This window comes from Barbatula barbatula, assembly GCF_947034865.1.
Source record: "Barbatula barbatula genome assembly, chromosome: 12".
Lineage (NCBI taxonomy): Eukaryota > Metazoa > Chordata > Actinopteri > Cypriniformes > Nemacheilidae > Barbatula > Barbatula barbatula.
Window position 1 is genome coordinate 20,344,382 of NC_136775.1, and position 17,219 is coordinate 20,361,600.

A 17,219-nucleotide genomic window follows, 5' to 3' on the forward strand; every position below is an offset into this window, starting at 1 on the left:
CATATTGCACAGGAGGGGAAATTATTTATAGTTTGTACCTAATGGCTGGTTGACCCGCACACACAGCCTTATGTGGGATCCATGTTCAGTGATTTCTGGAATTTTCTGACATGATGCCTCCACTAGTCCGACACCTGGTAGCATCACTTGATAAATCTGCTCAGGTGTCTGGATGTTTAGGATGGAGTCTTCTCTGGACTCTATCTTCACATCTGTAACAACCCCAGCAATGTCCCTCCTAAGAATGAAGATTAGGAAGTTAGTGGTTAAACCCAAATTATTTTGGACCCTAATTGTGAATGAAGAATAGTTGTTTCTTTTTGAGACAAAACAATAGCGATGATGTGTGTGAATATATATCAGTGCAAGCTGTTGTCATTTTAGACAACTGTAACATTTATTTTAGTCTAGGATTAGTTAAGCCCTTTTGAGGAAACTACCTCAGTATTAGAAGAAACAAATGTAATGTGACTTTGGAGAACCTACACTACCACTCGCACATAAAAATATTGATTTATAGTGTGTGATTGTACACAAAATATCTGGATGACCTGCTGCATGTTAAAATGTGCACTAAACAGCAACACTGTATCACACAATGCAATGCACCCTACCTGACCTACCATATTACACGTGACACATAAATCAGCAGTAATTTTAACTTTAATTTATTTCATATCATATCACCTTTCATTTTTACAATGTAGAATACAGTAAATTGATGTATTCTTTAGGAAAATTGTTCTGCACCAAACAGCACGTCTAATACACTTATACAAAAGACAAAAAACGGAATACAAATCAATTACCCCAACCACCTTCAGCCACCACACATTCACAATGTTCAGACACAAACCCCACTACAGATGGCTGGGATACAAAGCGTAGTTATACGTACTGTGACAGTTCAGCTGGAAAGAAAGGGCATGGTGCTATTTAAAGTGCTGTCCTGCAGGTAACTTCTTATTCATCAATATGATGCTGGTTGGAATAAATGACTTACTGGCCCGATTTGTTTTAAAAGAAGGTAACCTAAACCTCCTCCCTGATGGCAACACCTCATATGGCTGGTGTAGGGGATGTAACATCATTATTTATTGCTTGACCTTTCTTCAACACCCTTCTTTAACAGGTAATAGCCCTTCTGTCTAGTTTTTGCCCCGCGATCTTGCTGGCCAAGTTCACTATCTTGCTCAGTTTGTTTTTGTTGGTAACTGATAAAGAGAAATACCAAGCAACACAACAAAACAGTAGCATGCTCTCTACAAATGAGTGACAAAAATGTAACATCATATCTCTATCCACTCTAAAATGTCTTAGTCTCTGCATACGATGCAGTCTTTGCAGCCCCGTTCTATAGATGGTATCGGTATTGCTGTTCCATTTCAACTTATTATCTATTATTGTGCCCAAGTACCACAATTTTAACATCCTCTCCATTTATAGCAATACACTGATGGAGCTGGCTCCCAGTTCTGTAATCTATTATAATTTCCTTTATTTAATTTATATATTATAAGACAGCTGGACCTACACTCCTCTACACTCATTAGTGTAAAGAGTGAACAGTACTGGTGAGATGACACTGCCCTGTGGGGATCCTGTATTAGTCATAATAGGGGCAGACACAGCTTCATTTACCCTAACACACAGTGTTCTCTCTGTCAGAATGGACTCAACCCACCTGGTTGTGTTCGGATTTACCCCTAACTGCCCCAGCCTCTCCGCCTTCAATACTATTAGGCCCCATGTTATGATGGAGGAGAAATATATAAAGAGAACCCGGGCATATCGTTTGGGCTTATCCAGATGGCAATAGATATTATGGAGCATATACAAAAGATAATCATCTGTGCTCCGCTTTTTTCTAGACGCAAACTGTAAAGAGTAGATATTACATTGCACATCATTTAGAATATGTCTCAGAACAATTCTTTCTAGGCTCTTCATCACAATTGATGTTAGGGCGACTGGACGATAATCATTTAAATCAGCTGGTCTTACTACCTTAGGTACTGGTACTATGAGTGAAAACTTCCAAGCTTTAGAAATGTAGTGTTTACCTAATGATTTTTGAAAAAGCTGGCAGAAAATTAGGCCTAGTTGTTCACTACACTTCTGCAGAACCCTTCCACTTATTTTATCAGCGGCTGGTGCTTTTTTGGATTAATTTTACTAAATACTCTACGCACCTCCTCTCTTGTAATGGTTGGAGGAGTACCATACTGTAGCTGCTGTCCAATGGCATCACGCTCTCTAAAATAGTCTGATGTTTTATGCATAAAAACCATTCAATTAATTTGCAAATGCATGATCAGCTCCTTTTGTAACTATGTGACTTTTCTTCTCTTCCTCTTCCATTTGGAAATGTCCTAAAAGTTTTTTCTGGGATTATACAGTCCACACAGAACCAAATATAATCAGCCACCACTGAGTTCAACTCTTCCAAGTTCTTACTTGTATTTACAAAAATGTCTCACACAGTACAATCAAAACAGCCCCTAAGGCGTTCAACAGACTCAGTAGTTGACTGTCCTTATCTCGGGTTTGCTGGTCTTGAACTTTTGTTTATACTGCGGGACGAGCTGAATTGGGTTGTGATCCGAGTCTCCGAGGGGTGGTTTTGTATTCCTGAAGCATAGATTAAGAGTCTTTTCCCTTCTTGTCGAGCACTTGACGTATTGATAGTAATTGGGCAGGACGCTTTTGATTGAACATCCATTAAAATCTCCAAGAACAAACTTCTGCGCATCAGGTGCCATGTTTTCTAATTTTGCCATGGTGTCGTACCTTAATATCAGCACGGGGATGAATATATACCACAGTGTATATATACCTCGGTAAATAATAAGGTCTTACCGACATCGACAAGAGCTCAATGTCCTCCGAGCAATAAGAGTATCTTACAGTGTAATTTTCACACTATCCGTCATTAATGTATACACATACTCCCCAGCCCTTCTTTTGCCGGTTACCTGTTCATCACGGTCCAGTCTAATCGGGTCGCTAAACCCTGTGAAGGTGCCTCAAATATCCTGTGTACTCAAAGAACCTTAAACTGTATTTTAAGTGCTTCAAAGCTACTTTTCTCAAAATAGGATTATTGGTGGTTGTATTTCTTCCAGGAATTTATAAGATTCTTGAATAACCCAATATTCAGTTCTGGAGTCACATTTTCAGTAAACTGGGATCTGAAAGTGCTTTGAAGGAACTATAATTCTAGAAACTAGTTATTGTTAGATCTGTAAACATGCAAGTGGTTCCTGGAGAATTTCTTTGCTAAAAGACAGCATCGAAAGGAAACCAACAAATTCTGCATGAAATCAGGGTTTATAATGTCTAATTTTATAAAAACAAGAATAGCCGTTGGAGCCGATTGCCTTGTGGTTAGTGCTCCGACACATTTTGCGCTCCAGAGTTTGAGTCCCAAATCCACCCCCTCTCTCACCCACATTCCTTCCTGCACTTTCTCTACTACTGCATTATTAAAAAGGCAAAAGGGATTGTCCCAAGTTAAACATTTTGCAGTGTCTGCAACGTCAGCACGACTTTATTTAGACCAACAAATATCTCTGAATCACAACCTGAAAGTGTGTTTAATAAAATGTGTACATCTTCGCTTGAATGTTGAAAATCACTCATTTTGTGCGTTATGTGGTGTACACAGCTATTACACTCCAACTGAAATAGTCCTGATAATCAGATAATCTGAGCCCTATATTGTCTAAAAATGTGTCAATTAATGAAGAGTATCTGTTGTTTTTAATACTTGGATAAAGGATGTGGATAGATTTATAAGCTGTAATGTTTTATCACTCAGTCATGTTAGCATTAACGCTTATACCATATTGTTTACTGCAATGCTCTCCTTGCTAGTCTTCCTGCAAAGGCTATGAAACCACTTCAGCTGGTTCAAAACGCAGCAGGACGCCTAGTCTTCCAACAGCACAAAAGGGCTCATGTGACACCCCTTTTCATCTCTCTCCACTGGCTACCGGTTGAAGCCTGTATCAGATTCAAGTCACAGGACTATGACTATGACACCGGCATACTTTCATACCCTCCTACACTACAACACCCCATCAAGAACCCTGTTTTTTGAATAATTTGAATTTCTCTAACGGCTTTGATTGTTTTTTCAGCAGGGTAACTATACCCATACTGTGCGGCACACTATTGACAATATTGAGTTGAAGCTTGATTTAGAAACATTAAATCGCAATTAGATATTTACCCCAAATTGCACAGCCCTACCCTTTACCTCACCGTACACTTTATTATTAAACACCCGTTTACAAATATTTTCTTCATTTTGTTGATGCCTGTATGATCAGATTTGTGATGTGAATGTAGTTCGGCAAAAGGTGGATTCGATCTTGCACTCCTGTGAAGCGCCAATAGTACTCGTCACGCATCTTATTCACTACGCCACAGAAGCTGCTGTGAAAGTGCCGTTGTTTTCACACACTAAATCTTTTTAAGAAGAAGAACCCACTCTCATTTGCCCATGGGTAGACGCGCCAAAGACACAAAATGTAAATGGCCCCCAAGTGATTTGTACGCGCCATCTACCCCTGGTCGGTGCCGCAGTGGACAAGTGATGTAATCGGTAAAAAGTAGGGATGCACCAATACCACTTTTTCCATTCCCGGTCCGATTCTGATATCTGAGTATCAGCTGATCCCAATACTAGCACAGTTTTTTCCTGATCAATTGCATACATTTTCATCTTGGATAGTTTAACAAATATACGTGTTTACTTTCAAATACATTTTTAAACATCTGTATTCTGTACTTTTACTTTACTTGACTACATCATAAAGCATATAGTATACATTTTACTCCACAACATTTCATAACTTTTAATAACTTAATAATTGAGTACATTAATATCTTCTTAATTAATATCTTCTTTTACTGAAGTATTTAAATGTTTTTCTTTTAAAAGTAATGAGATTTTTACTGCACCCAAGTACTGTATTAATGTAAAAAAACATGTATAAATGCATTTATAAAATGTAGTAAATGGTATATGTGCTAAGTGAGGTGTAAATACTCGAAAAATAATACTTAGTGTATAAAAGCACAAAAGCGCTCATGCTGGGCACAGAATGATAAACTTAATGTATGCGTTTCTACCTTTTTTAAAGTCTTTTACAATCTAATCTAAATACAGTATGTGCATTCCGGAAGCAGAATGATGCGCATAAAGCACCTTCTCCTTCTGAAGTCGCAGGAATCTTTTGCAGGACTATAACAGATTTATGGCCACTTTACTCTCATTGGCTAGTGGATTGACAGGTCCCTGACAGAAAGCCTATTCTGAAGGCAGTGCAATCTGCTTGCATTTTTTTATCTTTTTGTTTTAATGTTTGTAGGAGTTATTTATGTCTAATAAAGTTAATGTCTACGTGTAATTTTTTAAATATATAACTATTATCCTGAGATGAACCATGCATTTTGTCATTTTGTCTTTGAAAGAGAGAGAGAAGGCAAGAAGGAAAGAAAGAGACTGTGTTGAACTGTTCCTATCTTTTCTATTAAATTTTGAATACATTTCTGTATGAAAGTTGTGAAGCATTATTTGTTTGTTAAAGCATTCGTACGCAGGTTTCACCCACACATTACGTATGCTTAGTTAATGAGACCCATTGACCTTTTTCATGATATTCAAATTGTTTAAGCTTTACCTGTAGGCTACCTAATGGTGCTGTCTGAATGGACGTGATGAGCACGTATGGATAGCGTGAGATGCGTGTCTCACCGCGTTTACATGAGCCTGCACTCTTGGTTTGATTTAATCCCGGATCCCCAAATCCAATTGATGATTTTCATTAATCAGTATCTAAGAGCAGCATCTATGAAATATGCATTGTATTTTAAGCATTCAAAATGCCAAATGTTATGCATTGCAAAGTTAGGAAACATGAATGTAAACTGTATTTACATTTACACACTTATGTAAGAATGCTGTTTGTGGACTACAGCTCCGCGTTTAATATCATTGTGCCTGCCACACTGGTTGTCAAGCTCCAGACTCTGGGACTAAACAGTGCAGTCTCTGTGCAGCTGCATCCTAGACTTCCTGACAGGCAGAAGACAGGTGGTCAGAATGGGCAACAAAACTTCATCCCTGCTGACCCTCAACACCAGTGCTCCTCAGGGTTGCATCCTCAGCCCACTCCTGTACACACATGACTGTGCAGCAACACAGAGCTCCAACGTCATCTTCAAATTCACTGACGGCACAACGTTTTTTTCTATCCTTTGGCAGTTTTTAAAAATAAATCTATCCGATTTTGAGGTCAATCTGTTTGTACGATCAATTACACAACAACTTTATCCCATGCTAAATATTGTACAGCTAAATGGTAAACATTGCTACCATTCAGTCTTTCTGCCACTCAGTGGGCGTGACTCACTTGTCTTTATGTGACGTGTGCGGAATATATTTATTTTACTAAAAAGGTTTTGTGGACTTGAATAAAGAGACAAATGTTGCACTTAACCTTTTAATGGGCATTTTGTTTTTATTTAGGCAGATATCGTGATGTATCGTTATAGAAAACAGTAAAAAACATTTTAGAAATTCTAATAATTTCCATTAAAACTATTAAAAAATTCCCTTTGAAGTGTGTTTTGGGCATTATTCAAACAGGAATTACTGTTGTTTTATTGGTTGCCAACAGCCAGATTACATCACACCAATAGAATCCATATAACAATGTACACTAGGGCTGCACGATTTGAGGTTAATGTCACATTTAGGGCTGCAACAACGAATCGATAAAATCGATAAAAATCGATTATTAAAAATGTTGGCAACGAATTTCATTATCGATTCGTTGTATCGCGCGACTATAACGCGCGCCACATGTTTGAGTGGCGTGAGCGTGGCGTTTCTGTAGCGTGTCAGCAGCGTGTCAGCTCTGTGGCGGCTGCGTCGTGCTTTCTGTATCTTTGCACACCAGCACCGTGCCTGACGCGGCGCTGGCGCGCTGCTGCTGCTATAGGTGACATAGAGGGAGGCCGCCGACGACAGACAAGGGTCTTGTATTCACGACAAGTTTAAACTTTTTTCACATAACCTACACCTTCCAAAATCCGAAAAATGAGTAAGTAGGCTGTCTGTTTATTTAAATAACATTTCCAAATGTTTTGTAGCTTTATTTCCTGATGTTGGACCGTCACTCAGATGACACACTAGACTACGTTGTTATTGTAGTGTGTCATATTTTTTTCCATTTTTAATCACATTGTTAAGAGCATAAAAAACAAAAATAATTCAGTCACCAATACTTTTTGGGGTTTAATACGAACCACAATTCGTATTAAGATGATTCTCAGATATGTTATTAAAGATGTAACGTAATCAATTGATGCACGAGTTTACTTTATGCAATATGTGTTTAAGATGGACATAAATTAATATTCCCATTCAATGCAATGTATCTTTTCATTGGATAGCCTAAGCATTTTCTTGGAGGAAGATTTTATGGAAAAAGGTAGTTAATTGGAGTATTCATTTGCAACATTTTAGTAATAATATCTCATACTTAATAGGAATATTAATGTATAATTTATTTCAATATTCACTTTTTGTTTCTCCAAAAATGCATTATAAACATGATTTAAGTCCTGATGTTTTCTACAGTGGACATGTAAACCCCGTAACGTGTAGATGTTGGTTTAATGAAATTCAATTTGAAAATACGTTCAAATAAATGATGATTAGCTTTCAAACATCAAAATGGCATTCATTAATATGTATTCGTGTACAAAATTACATATAAACATCTTTTCCTATTCTATTTTGCCTGGAAACGCTTCCAACACGCTTGCGTGTCTCGTGAAAAATAGGCGTCGATTCAATTCCTAGCATGCGCGCGTTTTCCGTGCGGCTCGTCTCACGCAGGCAGTGTGCAAGCTCTAACCTGTTAACATGGGAGCCGATTTAAAAACGGTCACGCCAGGCTTCTGAGACGCTCACGCCACGCATCTAGTGTGTCACAGGACTAAAAAAAGTTGATCGCGCCGCGCAGCATAGCGGAGGAAAAATAAATTAAAAAAGCAGAGCGGAGGTAGAGGAAAGACCATCAGAGAGACCCGAAAAAATTCCAGAAAAAAACAGCAAACCATGAGAGGCTTCTTGATGGGAAATGCATCATGTAAACCACAGCCAGCTGTAATAATGATATAATAAGTAATAATAAAGCTTTTGAAATATGTTTTGCAATGTCAGTTCTATTTTTCAATAAAGGGTTGAAAATGAATGCTTTTAAAAATTTGTATCCGATTCATCGATTAATCGAACAAATAATCGACAGATTCATCGATTATTAAAATAATCGTTAGTTGCAGCTCTAGTCACATTTGCGATGTGCGATACGATAAACTGGGTATAATGAGTCAACGTGGTTGATATCAAGGAAGATGAACTCATAGATAACTGAAAATGCTGAAATGTGTATTTCTTAACTGAGATATACAGTTCAAACTAGCAACAAGAACTAGAATTTCACAAAGTTTTCAAATTACAATAAAATGTTATAAAATTAAATAGCAGTAACATCTTTGCATTACGGAATTAAATTTACATAAAATAAAAAATATATATATATATATATATATATATATTCTCAACAGTACAGGTAAATTAAAAATATAGAACATAAATACGGATGTACACATTTTTAGGAAAATAATCCCAACAAACAGACATTTAAACAGATTGTAACATATACTTGTATGAACTCTTTTGAAAAAAAACCTGGATATAAATGTGTGGTTCCATCTGCAAAACTTAAACCTCCATAATCTTTGCTTTAAAGGGTTGTTGCTCAACCAACTGGTTGAATCCTCTTTCTGAAACATTTTATTTAGTCAGTGGCGTTTCTAGGCCCTTTTTAGGAGAGCTAAAGCCCCCCTAAATTTCTAGCTTAGCCCCCCTAAAATATTGTAAGTACAAGTCTGTACAAGTATTCAAGATCACTTTATAGTCCCCTTTAAAACACTTATTATGAAAACGGTGGCAGGCTACGTTATCTAGCGCATTCTTCAGTTCATAGCAGCACAGAGTGGATTGAACGTCATAAGCAGAGTACAAGGGGACATCTCCATATTTCCCATTATTTGTTATAAATGCAGCTTACATAATATGATGCGGGAGCAATACAAGACGACGGGCAGATAGAGTAACTGTAGTTCAGCCTGGTAGGGCTGCTGTGTTATTTATAGTTCCGAAGACGAATATTTTTAAATAATAAAGGATCTGCCGCCTGCACCTGATTTTGAGGCAGAGAACTAGCTCTGGCTGCAGACAGAGTACTTGTTGTTGGTGACTTTAACGTCCATGTAGATAACAATACAGATGCTTTAGGAATGGCCTTTTAAGACACTCTTAACTCCATGGGCGTTAGACAACTTATGTCGGAACCCACTCACCTTCGTAATCATACTTTATATTTAATACTGACTTATGGTATAAATGTGAATGACGTAAAAATCCTACAGCAGAGCAAAGACCTTTCAGATCATTATATGGTATCATGCTTGCTTCACTACCCTATGGCGGCAAATCAAACTCCTAGATACAAATATGGTAGAACAATAACTTCGACTACAAAATGTGTGTTTCTTGATCATTTGCCTGAATTCTCTCAAATCTCTAATATGAGTAATAACGTTGAAGATCTTGACTTTACCATTGAAAGTTTTAACGCCACCTTCTCGGAAACGCTAGAAACAGTTGCTCCTCTGCGCTTAAAGAAGATTAAAAATGAAAGCCAGACACTGTGGAAAAATTTAACAAATCAGGCTCTAAAGAAAGCGGCATGAAAAATGGAGCACAAGTTTAAGGAAACTAAATTAGAGGTATTTCGTCAACACTATGACATTGTGTCTGCTACGGCAGGTGTCTCAGTGTGCACTGGAAAGTTCTGTCAATTACGTCATGTGAGGTATCGGTCTTTGGTATCGGGGAATTTTTATGAGTACGAGTACATGAGCTTGGTATAGGGCCCGATACCGATGTCGGTGCATCCCTAGTCTCAACTCCATTATGTTCCTTCCTCCAAAGGAATGAGATTAATGAAGATTTCCAGTCTGGATTTAGAGCACATCACAGTACAGAGACTGCTATTATTAGAGTTACAAATGATCTGCTTATGGCATCTGACCGAGGTTGTATCTCCTTATTGGTGCTGCTAGATCTTAGTGCTGCATTAGACACCATTGACCACAGCACGCTCCTACATAGACTTGAAAATTAAGTCGGTTTTAAGGAACTAGATTTGAAATGGCTTAGATCTTATTTATGCGACCGTTGTCAATATGTAGCAATAAAAAATTAGTTATCACGCAAATCGCAAGTCTAGTACGGTGTACCACAGGGCTCAGTCTTAGGGACTATGCAATTCGCATTATACATGCTACCTATAGGAGATATAGCGACACAGAGTAAGCTTTCACTGTTATGCTGATTATACGCAACTTTATATTTCCTTGGAGCCTCATGAAACAATTCCATCGAATAGTGGAATGCATAGTTGATATAAAAAGTGGATGAGTAACAATTTTTTATTACTGAACTCGGACAAAACTGAAGTGTTACTTATTGGACCGAGAACCGCTATACGAAACAACCAAGAATACTGCTTGACAATTGATGGATGTTCCATAAAACCCTCATCTTCACCAAAGAATCTTGGCATTTGATTCGATAGTACTCTATCATTTGAGAACCAGGTCGCCAATACCTGTAAAATTGCGTTTTCCCATTTAAAAAATATATCTAAACTACGTCATATGCTGTCACCATCAGATGCAGAGAAGCTAATTCATGCCTATATGACATCAAGACTAGATTACTGTAATGCACTATTAGGTGGTTGCCCTGCAGGCCTATTACAAAAACTCCACAACTGGTCAAAAATGCAGCAACTCGTGTTCTTACACGTGCAAAAAAGTATGAGCATATTAGCCCGGTTCTGTCAACCTTGCACTGGTTACCTATAAAGCATCACATCAACTTTAAAATCTTGCTTATTGCTTATAAATCCCTGCATGGTTTAGCTCCTCACTACTTGAGTGAACTTCTCACATTACACAAAAACAATTACACAATAATAATTCAAATCAATTACAAGTTTAAAATGTAAATAAAGTTTCTGTATTTATTTATACTTGCATGGTGCAACAGTGGCAAAAGAGTCGGTGCAGAGTCCGGTGCATGAGTGATGACGAGCGTCAGCTGTACGTGCACCGGTCTCGTATCACGGAGGAGATTTTTGTTATGGTTTGTGTGTGTGTCACCGGCAGTCGCCGTCTATTTAGGTTGCTTTTATTAATTAAAAGTCATTTTATGTTCGGCAGGTCCAGTCTCATTCTTTCCTTTTATGGATTGTATTACAAATGTCAATTCGCTCCATCGTTTACTTTGCTTATCATAAGAGACGCAATTAGCAAATGCGCTGGCAATTTTCTTCTGGGTAGGAATTATATTACCCCTAGGTCCACGTGTAGTTGTTGCATTACGTAGCTTCAAACTTTCTGCGTACTCTGGTTTGTGTTTTAGATGGTCGGACAAATTGGATGGGTTTCCACTATTTGTAACCACTGTTTTTCTGCAAACCTCGCATATTACGGTAGTTTGCTCCACATCTGATTTTCTATAACCAAACCAGTTCCAAATTGTAGCTGTAGCTCTTCACTTAACAACAAGCTCCTCCTCAACCTCATGTCCGCCTTCCGCTATGCTCGTTTTCACTCCGCACGTGAACAGTGAGTCAGTCGTGCACGAAACTACATCATCAACTAGACTTATTGTTATTATCGCGATGAGACAAATATTTCCTGCGATAAGAATTTTTCTACGGTATATCGCAAACAATAATATATCGCCCATCCTTAGTGCAGGCGGCAGATCATTTTCCTAATTAGCGCCTAAACTTTGGAATAGTCTTCCCTGCACTGTCCGGGAGGCAGACACACTGTCAGTTTAAATCTAGACTAAAGATGCATCTTTTTAATCTTGCATACACTACATTATCATAATATATATATTCCGAAGGTTTAGGCTGCACTAGTTAGATCAACCGGAACCAGGAACACTTCCAATAACAACTGATGCATTTGTTGCATCAAAGAGTGCAGAACATTACTCTACTCTCAGCCAGTCTTGTCTCATTGTTCCAAGGTTACTAGAGCAGGCAGGACACAGTCCAAGGTAACCAGAGCGGGCAGGGCGCAATCCATACCTTGACCTGACAAATGCTGTGATGATAGAGCTGGACAAAGGACGTGGCGACTCTACAAAACTTCAGCCACTATTAGATTATTAATGATAATCTTAAATCTAATTTTTTTTGCAAGCACTGTTGAGCTTGTGCAGAGGCTGCAGATTTTGCCAGAGGGGAACTGGAATCCCCTGGTCAGGCCTGGTATCCGTCCATCTGAGGTTTTTCTTCCTCGCCACCGTTTGCATACTGTTTTGCACAGTTTGCCTGGCCGGGGGGCTGCTAGAATTTTATAGTCTTATTTAATTAACACTGCATATAGGAATTTATAGTCTGTCTGATATTTGACTTGCATAACCTTTTATGTTTTGCTTATAGTCAATGTTTTCTTGTACAGCTGCTTTGTAACAATGAAAATTGTAAAAAGCGCTATATAACTAAAGCTGACTTGACTTAAAAACATGACGACACTGAAGTTTCTAAATAATATCAATCATCTTATTTTGACTAAATCATTAATAGCCCCTGTAGATGGACATCAGCATTTGTTTGAGCAAAGCAGAGAAATGGAAGCAGAAAGGAGAGATGGCGAGTTTGAGGGAGGTAAGACTCGATAAACAAACTACTGTACATCCCCAGCCAGTCAGGTCTCAGACATTAGAGGAAAACGTCTCAGCAAAAGTCTTTGTAAAGTCTGTAAAATGTCATTGTTCCTTTGAAAAACATTTGTGTTCTCAGAAATTAAATAAATATTTAATTTTTTTTATCTAGTTTAGTACATTACATAGAAACATGGCAGTAACTATGGCTGAGATAACTATGTGCAATTATAGGCAGTACAGTTTAATGCAGTTAATATATAATTTATTTTAACCAGTGTTTAAAAAGAAAGCCAGTGAGATGTCGGAAGTAGATAAAGAACAGCCGATAATTTCTGCTGCTTACAGCTACCTTATAACCACATTTTACATGCATTAAATAATCTTTACAACATTTCTTATTATAAATGGCCGCATGAACATCAGAAAAGACGATATACACCACATATATTTCCTTCGATGTAAACAACACACTCATATCCATTAACAGGATTTACAAAAATAAAACAAATGTTACCGGATGAATAGAATGCCACGTTGTAACTTTTGTCTTAGCTCGAGAAAAAGGATGTCTTGCTGTGAAATCTCCTCCATTGTATTCCTTGCTCATGAAACAGACTCGCCCGCTTGAAACAACGTGACTGACTGCACATTCTCGCGGCATGTTCGTCACGTCACAACGAAGTTAGATAATTTCAAATTAAAGGTCCTTAGCTTGCGGTCCAATGAATACGCAACCCCTGCTTTCCAATCAGCATAGTCTCCGTCTAATAGTTATCGAAAGTAGAATTATTATGTCCCATGTTGAAAATAGTATTCCAATGATTCCCGGATGATCCAGAATGATCCAGAAGTCCAGAATGATGCACACTCTAACGGCAGATATTATCTACAACTCACCAGTAGGCAGCTTAGTGATGCATTGATAAAATATATAACTGATGCGTCACTTAATTTACAAATATAAGTAACATTTACAGTAAACATCACATACAAAATAATCAATCAATAAATACCTTAATGGAAAGAAGAGCTTACAAATGTCCTCCATCATCACAACAGGGTGTTCAACCACACCACCGTTTCCGTTTAAAAAACGTTTTGCAACGTTTTGTGGGGGCTGAACGCAGCCCTGTACTTTAATGTGTATGACAGTTATTGGCCACAATGTTGCAACAACGCCCACTTCCGCTTCCTGTTAGTATGTCCCAGTATGTGCAATCTATTTTGCCATGCACTCCAAAGTACATATGTCCCAACACAAAAACAGTACCTACTATTAGGGATAGTATAAGTAGGCGAATTGGAACGCAGGGATCATGTTTTTTATTGAACAGAAAAAGATTATAACATAACATAGAAAGTAAACTAAATAATATTAAACATAGACATCGATCACAATATAAACATATGAAGAATTTATTTCCAAAATGATATACAATTAAAATATATATATATTTAGCATTCCAATTAATACAAATCAAACTGCAGTTGTTTTGTTTTAAGCCATAACTCAAAGAATACAGCTAACTGAGGCCATGTTCAGAATTTACTTCTTTTTTTGACAAAGGCGCTTCTTTTAAAAAAGCTGGCAAGCATACAAATAGCAGCCAAACGCCTTCGGGGGCAGCGTCTGTGCACGAAGTCAGCAAAGAGAAACAGATAGGCAGCATAACGGAAGCAATAACTAATCACATATTAAAATCATCAATACAAATTTCTCGCTAGAATGTAATCAGAAGTTGTTGAAAGTTTAAATTTAACTTACATTTTTTCAAAGCTATGCTCCAAAAGGCGTTTCGGCCGCCATTTTATTTATTGCTTAATAGCTTTTTTTCAGAAAAGTTTAACTTTTTTTAATGCTCTGAGCAACAAAAAAAGCGCTCAGGACATTTTTTGAAAACACGGTTTACTCCATAGGATTATAATGTAAAAAAGACGCTAGCAGCTTAAAAAAAGCAGTCCTTAAATAACTCTAGTCCACCCATATTATACCCATAGAGATAAGGCTTGTTCAAGTTTACCCATACTAGCCTGCCATCGGCTGGCGAAATCTGCCGGTTGCAGGCAGGGGAGGAATAAAGAGACAGTCAGACACTTTAATTTCGACGAAAATTTGGGACTGTACTGTATGTGCAAAGACCGTAAATATTGAGATGTTAAATAACTGGGGACACTAAAAAAGCTCAGCTCTCCCATTCATTTATGCCACACCGAGTTTAGTGGGCTTTTGCCCTCATGGCGGCCCCGTAGACATATATCACCGCAGTGAAGAAAAGCTCCAAATGCGGAATCTAGATATTTATAGGCTTGTTCGAGTTGATGGCGCCGTCACAGTGGAGTTTCAAAATGCAAATATTTGTAATGAATCCATATGGTCACAAGTCTTCATGTGAAAAGAGTTCACCTTAACGTAGACCAAACTTGTCTTTTTTTCATCCTTTGAGTTCCATTCATACGCATCCGAATGCACAGACTGGAAGGGCAAGCTTCTGATGCAAAGTTTCGCATTCCGCTGCTTTCCAAAGTTCAAGTTTGGTGACCTCTGACCTGTGAATTTATATGTGAAGACGTACAATCAGACGGATCATCACGGCGTACCCTTTCGCTCCTCCATTTTTGCCAGAAATGCACAAATTTAATCATATCCTGACCTGCCCATATTCGCAGCTGCATACGACAAATATTTGCATTCTCAAAATCCAATGTGACCCCGCCAAAACTTTAATTTTGGAATGCAGCAGAATGTGAAACTTTGCAGCAGAAGCTTGCATAATACACATCTGTTTCATTTGCATGAATATGAATCGAAATCAAAATCTAATGATGAGATAATACGCATCACAGTTTTATTTCAATCATAAATTTTACTATGATTAAAATTTTTGACAAGTCATTACTTGACCAGACTTTAGCCTGGTTTTCACAGACTGGGTAAGTACGGGACTTAATAAACAAAAGTTATTATAAATAAAGTCATCATGCCACTTTTTAAACAATCTATTTAAAATTTAGACTTTAAAACCTATTTGATACCGTGATTAGATAGGAGAAGACCACTGCTACACAATTACCTATGAAATCTGATGTGAAACAAATCAATATATGAGGTATTAAAACAAGGTAACGCATCATAAGACCCATCAAAGACACGCTCTAGTTGTCAGTGTTCAACTTCATGCCACGCTGCACAGACGTATCAGCGTATTACATCAAAATACCGCAAGAGTGAATTAAAAACATAAGGAACAGTGTACTATCGCGGTGATACCTGTCAACACTTGTGTACCAAAATCCGGGAGACCCATTGGAGGGTGTTTGTTGGGGGTTTGGTCGGGCAAATAATGCATTCCTCTCTTATAAATCGTTACAAATAAAAAACACAACGTCAGACATTAAATAACTTCTACCATCTAAAAGCACAAGCAGTTTGTCCCTTCAAAGGTCACGTAGTGTGATTGTTTTAACGTTGTTTATTAGTTCATAGAATGTTTTTATTTTTACATGGATGGATGGATCTAACAGTATTTGCATTTTCCAGTCATTATTTACAAGAACCGCTTATGGTCACAGTAATATTAGAATTGTCTGCAGAACACAACTGAAACAGTAATGGACCTATGTTTGCCCTGTCTTGTTTGACCTAGTTTCCCACGTTCCATTGATTAATTGTTTTTCTTCTTGCGTATGACCTAAGTTGGACAGGTTTCGACATCACTATCTAGATTGCACATCCAATTAGCTGCTTCCGGTGTAAGGTTGTGGATTTAAGTAAGTCCACCAGCTAATAACCTTTAGAGCACAGTGATTCGAGAAGTGGTCCATTGATTGTATTTCGCAAAACGGATTTTCCTTCATTTTCCAGCAGTGGAGGGTTTCAAGCGTATCTTCCTTGCGCTGTGCGTATTCTATTAAGTGCAACCCATTCTCCGCAGGAAAGATCTGATCCGGGTTGCATGATGGTTGGGTTGAGTACAAGGCTTCTGCATTTTCCCAAACTGCTGGCCATGCGTTGGTTTGGCCTTGATAGTTCTTTAAGGCCTCAGCCTTGTCCCATGGTGGCTTTCGGGACTTAAGCCTTTTGTTCGGGTGGTTGGAGATGGGTATCCTATGGGTATTGTTGTTGGTCTCTGTGATCCATTTTAAGTAACGGGATGATATTTCGTCTCGCCGGATTTCAGGAGGGGTAATGTTTGACAGAACCAGACCGGTAGCCACTCAAGCTTTGTTGATTTCAGGCACCCGGTCAAAGTGCGCATTTGATACTGTGTTTATATACAATTAAAAAGCAGGTAGTAACTAGTACAAATATCTGGGGAGAAATGGGAATGAAGAGGTTATGCCTATTAGGTAGAGACTTGGACACAGTGGGTTGAATTCAACA

At 38.1% G+C, this 17,219-nt stretch overlaps 1 protein-coding gene across 4 annotated transcripts in view; it reads right to left on the reverse strand.

The window, feature by feature from the left end:
* Positions 1 to 14,013, reverse strand: part of ube3d (ubiquitin protein ligase E3D) — a 29,266-nt gene extending 15,253 nt beyond the window's left edge. Inside the window, exons 1-2 of one of the 4 annotated variants that reach the window (XM_079469418.1) lie at positions 13,852 to 14,013; positions 39 to 238 (exon numbers count right to left, since the gene is read on the reverse strand). In XM_079469418.1, coding sequence (XP_079325544.1) covers positions 39 to 238; positions 13,852 to 13,889 — 238 coding nt within the window. In that variant the 5' untranslated portion in view covers positions 13,890 to 14,013. Of the gene's footprint in view, positions 1 to 38; positions 239 to 13,352; positions 13,514 to 13,851 lie in introns of those variants that run through there. The other 3 variants (XM_079469417.1, XM_079469416.1, XM_079469415.1) reach the window with 3 other exon arrangements.
* Between the last annotated feature and the right edge of the window lie 3,206 nt (positions 14,014 to 17,219).